The sequence below is a fragment of the Orycteropus afer genome, unplaced genomic scaffold, assembly GCF_000298275.1.
Source record: "Orycteropus afer afer isolate SDZICR_OR568_19922 unplaced genomic scaffold, OryAfe1.0 scaffold00352, whole genome shotgun sequence".
In the NCBI taxonomy this organism is placed as follows: Eukaryota; Metazoa; Chordata; class Mammalia; order Tubulidentata; family Orycteropodidae; genus Orycteropus; species Orycteropus afer.
Window position 1 is genome coordinate 688491 of NW_006921939.1, and position 6123 is coordinate 694613.

Genomic DNA, 6123 nt, shown 5'->3' on the forward strand with positions numbered 1-6123 from the left:
AGGAAGTGGTAATGACCAGGAAGGGACTAAAAGGACCCTTCTGAGGTTCTAAAAATGTTCTTTTTTCTTGATCTAGGTGGTGGCAATCACAGAGGTACATGGATGTATGTGTATATGTGTGCGTATATTAAATTTACCAACAGCCCACTTAAGATTGTATACTTTAAGTTATACATAAAAGAAAAGGTGATTGGAATCTCAAATAAATCCACAAAAATTTGTTCAACTTTTTTTTTTTGGTCTTAATATTACACAACCTATTTAACCTCTCCCTAAAATGGTGTTTCTACACAGACACACACAGACACACACACATACATACAACTCACTATTTTTGAGCAACTAAGGATACATTTTGTTGTCAATTGCATGCTTCATCAAGACTCCCATACAAAAGGCAGTAGTACTGACTTGGGTTCTGCAAAATACCAACTGGGCCTCCAGTGATGGGAGTGGCAGAAGTCACACATACCATCAAGCCATTCCTACCTATAATCAGCTTATTTCTTCAGCATCCTGAATCTCACAGCTCTTTTAGTAGCTCTTTTTCCCCTCTGCATGACTGGTTCAAGGAACACTGTGGTTAAAGAATTGGGCTACTAACCATAAGTTCGGTGGTTTGAACCCACCAGACATTCTGTGGGATAAAGATAAGGCAGTCTGCTTCCGTAAAGATTTACAGCCTTGGAAACTATCTGTGGCAGTTCTCTGTCCTATAGGGTCACTATGAGTTGGAATGAACTCAGTGGCAGTTTTTGTTTTTCTTTTTTTACAGGTGTTATATGTGTGATTTCAAATGGGCTTAAAACACATTTGGTAGCCTACTAATTTTGGGGCCTCCTGATATGAACAAGAGAAAAAGGGAGAACCCTGACTCAGTGTAGTAAGCTGAGAAATGCCTTTGGAGATCCTGAGCACTGTCCAATGGAACGTTCAATGATGAGGGAGATGTTCTCTATTTGTGCTGTCCAACATGGTAGCCACCACTCATACATGTCTACTGAAAACTTCAAATGTGGCTAGAATGAATGAGAAACTGAATTTTTAATTTTTTTCATTTTAATTTAAATATGTGGTTTGTGGTTACTATCTTAGACAGCAGTTCAAGAGAAAACTCAGAAAAACTAGTATAAAATTCTACCTCCAATATCTCCTTCAAAAAAAAATTTAAAAACCCACCAATGTTCATGAGTAATATATCAAAAAAGCTCAATGTATTTATTCTCTATCTTAACTCTCCAAAGTTAAAATCTAACAGACAAAAACAAGATGAAGTTGTTTACCAGGGGTGAGAGGGGAAGGGAGGAAACACTGCAAAAATAAAAAATAAAATAAAATAAAAGATGAAGATAATTACTAATTCAAAATAATTTTTAAATAGGTAAATAAAGTAATGCTAAGAAATCCACAAAGTTCCTTATGACAACTACATACCACTCATAGAAGCTATTTTTGAAATCAAGGAGAAAGTGTCAGCCAAATCAAAGTATCTAAAGAGTTTTAGTAGTATGTTCTCAAACTAAGTAACTTTATCTGATCATGCCAATGAACTGAAAAGCTTGTCACCTGGTCGGAGAGTGTAAGTGGAGAAGAATATCCAATCCTACAGCCATAGGTAAAGCAAGATATCTCGGCTGTCAATTCGAGTACATGGGCCAAAGGCAAGTAGCCAATATATGTGTCTTTTGGTCTAAAACAAAAGAGAAATATTTTGAAGATTTTATTTTTTATTGTTGAGAATATACACAACAGAACATACACCAAGTCAACAATTTCTGCATGTACATTCCAGTAACAATGATTACATTCTCTGAGCTTTGCAACCATTCTCACCTTCCTTTTCTGAGTTGTTCTTCCCTCATTAACATAAAGTCATCAACCCCTAAGTTTCCTATCTAACCTTTCAAGCTGTTGTTGTCAATTTGATTCCAAAAGATAGTTCTTAAGAGAGCACAGTGCTCGAGGCAGATTTTAAGAGAAACATTTTAATCATTCTGAAAAAAAAAGGCATTTTAAATTATAAACATCAGTAACTTTTGCATTTTAATATATATTGTGTTTAAAGAATGATAGACATGAGCTCTGATTATAGATTTCTTAGAAAGTTGAAAAACTCCTTCTTACCCCAGTCCAGGTATTCTTTCACACTGGCCTGTCATTCCAGCTATCAAATTGCTATGATGCATCATCACTCCCTTAGGGCGGCCAGTAGATCCACTAGTGTACATTACGATAGCCAAGTCTGAAGGAACTGGTCTATTTGGAGGGATGCTTGCTAAATGAATCAAAAGGCACCACATTTTCTTTAGTTTAAAAGTTAAATTACTGAACAAAGATAATACATTTGGATTTTGGCATAATGATATACTATTTAAAACCAAGACTCTATTGATCATCAAAGCAAAAATGGTTATCACATTCTGGTTAATGGCAATGAGGATTTCAAACTCAATTTGGCCCAGTTTCTAGATGTTTATAGCCTACTCTCTTCTCTGTCATGCTCTCCCCAGCATTTTATACATATATCAGTCTGTGGAAAGATCTCTTGAACTTTGGAGAATCAGGAAGATACTCAGATCTCAGTTGTCTCATCTTGGAAATGAGACAGCTGAACTAGATTACGGTTCTTAACCAATGGTGGGCATCAGAATCACCTGCGGAGCTTAAATAAAATCCTATTCCTGGATGCTGCCTCTCAAAATTCTGATTCAGTATGTCTGAGGATGGATCAAGGACTGCACAGGTGACTCTTACACACATCACCCCTGATTGAAAACCACTGGACCAGCTCTCTGACGTAACCTCAACTTTAAAATTAAGCTTTCACTTTCTAGAGAGTGTATTGTGTTATCCTCAGCAAACGCCTTTCCTTCCCAGGATACATTAAAATGACTAAAAATCCACAAATATAGTAGCAGAATTAAATAAAAGCTTAACAAGATTGCTGGGTAAAATAACTGTTTCCAAAACAAATTGATTTTAATATACAAAACATTTAAGATAAACATTTTAAAGTGCACTATTTACCACTGAAATGACCTAGTAAAGAAGAAGATACATGCAAATAGTTGTATTTAAATTGGCTAGATCTAATGCTTCTTAAGGGAGCTCTGGTAGCATAGTGCCTAAGGCACTTGACTGCTAACCAGAAGGCTGGCGGTTCAAACCCACCAGCCACTCCTCGGGAAGGAGGGTTGAGCAATCCACTTCCATAGTGATACTGCCTCAGAAACCCAAGGAGGGGTTGCTATGAGTCGGGTCCGACTTCACGGCACGTAACAACAACAATGCTTCTTAAAGATATCCACTATCATCATTTATAAACCAAGGAAATAGTATACCTCCTCTGAGGACTAATCAAAGCAGTGGCAGTAGATAGGTTAAGCTCTTCCCAGTCTAAGCTTACAATGGGACCTTTGGCTTCTGTTCCTTTTTTAGATAAACATGTGGAAAAGTGTCATCATAATAAATGTCTACTCAAGTAAACCAAACAAACAAAAAAAAAACCAAACCCCACTCCCATTGAGTCAATTCCGACTCATAGGGACCCCCATTGTGTTTCCAAGGCTGTAAATCTTTAAGGAAATTGAGTGCCTCATCTTCCTCCCACAGAGTAGCTGGTTAGGTGGATTTGAACTGCCGACCTTGGGGTTAGCATGTGAATGCCTTACCCACTATGCCACCAGAGATCCTTACTCAAGTAAAGTACCACAAAATATATTATGTATTCTCTCTACTATAGAGATGAGTGGAACTAGGTGGAACACATGTTCTACCATGTTGTTGCTCACACAAAATCATGAGGGCCACTAAGCCCTTAGTTTTCTGCCAACATCCTTTGGTGAAACATCAGAATTAGCAACAGATTCCCACTAACCAGGACCTCCCAGTCAAGTTTTCCCCAATCTTGCAGGGTCAACCTGGAGTTGGGAGGCAACTCTCCACAATTCTCTTGCATTTCTGCATATTGTTCAAGCAGAGGCACTGACTGCCCCTTTGCTCTGGACTACCTTTTCAAGGATATTTGCATAGCCTGGGAAAAGAGAAATAGTGTCTCCCTCCAAACAAATGAGTAGGCATGTTTACTATCCATTATAAGAGCTTAGGGTTCTGTAAGCTCAGGGTTCCTCTCCTGTTACACACCCCACTGTGTGCACAGGTATTACCTAGCCCTCTTTACACTGATCTGTAGAAACTGGGGTGCAGTGAGGAAACAAAAATGTTGATACTCTGGCTACTGCTATTGCTTTGAGTAAGAAACTGTCCTTCATCTCTGATCCAGGAGTCTTGTGTCTCCCCAAAACTGTGGCAGGCTCACTTGCTAGCTTAGAAGTAGGGTAAAATCTCAGACTCTTTTCAATTCTTGACACCTAGCTGAGAGCTCTATCTATATCTGTTATTGGCAACAGATGTTCAGTCTCTAAATTATTCAGAAGCTGAACAGACTTTCAATCAACAGATTCTCCTGCCAAGATAAATCCTTTCTCATCACCAAACTCATTGCCATCGAGTTAATTCCAACTCATAGCAACCTCCTTTGGGTTTCCAAGCTGGTAAATTTTTATGAGTAAAGTAGGTTGCCCAGTCTTCCTTCTGTGGAGTGGCTGGTGGGTTTGAACCACCAGCTTTCTGGTTAGTAGTCAAATAGCTTAGGTACTACATAACCAGAGCTCCTTTTTCCTCATCTAGTAGGGTATCTTGCCATTCATATTAACATGAGAAGGGAACTATTCAAATAAAGTATTATATCCTCAAACCTCTGTCCTGACGACCAACTTTGCTGCAAGATGCTTTTATACTTGTTTCAACTGAAATACCTTCTACTAAATCAGTGGTAGAATAAATCCAAACATGAAACTTGGTAACCAGGTTTGCATCCTTTGAAACATCATTAAGATCTTTTCCCTACATAAGGCTCAAATGGATGCTTATAGTAGGCTATTTATAAAGAAAAGTTTGGCAGTATCTACCATCAAGCCTGAACTACTAAGTACATCTCAACTATGAAGTAAATTTTAAACTGTGGTCACGTTGTTGAAGATAAAGAGGGGGGAAAAGAGGTCATCATACACGGTCTTGATAGTTTTATCAACATTTAAAAATTTAAAAAAATTCAAAGAACTTAAGAGTGTTCAGTTGGGTCACTTTTTCTAACCTACCAAAAGATTAACTTGGAATAAATTAATAAAGTCACTTTAACTGCTTTACTTACAGTTTTCCAGCTTGGATCCCAACTCTTCTACTGATTGCATGCTGTGAATCTCAAATCCTTCAGGGTATTCTGCTCTACTGATAGTCTTGTTGTCCACATAAATGATATGTTTAACACAGTTGATATCCAACAATGCCGTCTGTTGAACAGAAAGAGAATCCAGCTAGTAAATTTCGATCTATAATAAAAACTACATTGTTGAACCAAAGGGTATTTTTCTTTCCTTCCAGATAGCACTACCATGAATTAAAAGAAGTACACTTCATACTTACCTTAAGTTTACTTTCTAGAAGTTCAACACTAGTAATCAGATAGGAAGCCTCAGATTCATTTAGTCCATGAACTACTGCTTCTTTGCCAAGCGTAGCATATAGAGTCACAACTATGTAAGCAAAAAGGAACACAAAAAGTAAAGGATATTTTTTAGAATGACATATAATACAGCTTTTAATGATAGATACACTCAAACAAAAAAAACATTCTGTGATTTAATTTTATTTCATAGTCTTTGCCCTTACCCTTCAAACTTCCCTCCAATACTCTGTTAGCACAAAATTATCCTTACAAAGCCCCAGGATTCTGTCTACACCAAGAGAAACCCAGAAATATTGAAGTGCCACAACTAGTCAAACATTAACCAATTAAGATTCTCAAGGCCAAGAGGTTCTAGCTGAACTCTTAATTTGAGTCAGAGTTAGCCCAGCTAGGGTTCCCTTATGGCACCTACTTTATTGGTCATAGTCCTGAAGAATGGATAAGTCCTTGAAAATTCTCAAATTTTGAGGATTTCAAGTTAGGAGATCAGCTGTGAATCATGTTCTATTCTTTCAAGCAGCTTTTAAAAATTGTGGTGAATATATACATACATACATATACATATATACATACATACATATAGGAGCTCTGGTAGC

At 37.5% G+C, this 6123-nt stretch overlaps 1 protein-coding gene across 1 annotated transcript in view; it reads right to left on the reverse strand.

Moving 5' to 3' along the window:
* ACSL4 (acyl-CoA synthetase long chain family member 4) overlaps window positions 1-6123 on the reverse strand; it is a 50005-nt gene that overhangs the window by 41660 nt on the left and 2222 nt on the right. The window contains exons 3-6 of the mRNA XM_042782503.1: window positions 5485-5594; window positions 5213-5351; window positions 2125-2275; window positions 1567-1690 (exon numbers count right to left, since the gene is read on the reverse strand). Of these exons, the coding sequence (XP_042638437.1) occupies window positions 1567-1690; window positions 2125-2275; window positions 5213-5351; window positions 5485-5594 (524 nt within the window). The remainder of the gene's footprint in view (window positions 1-1566; window positions 1691-2124; window positions 2276-5212; window positions 5352-5484; window positions 5595-6123) is intronic.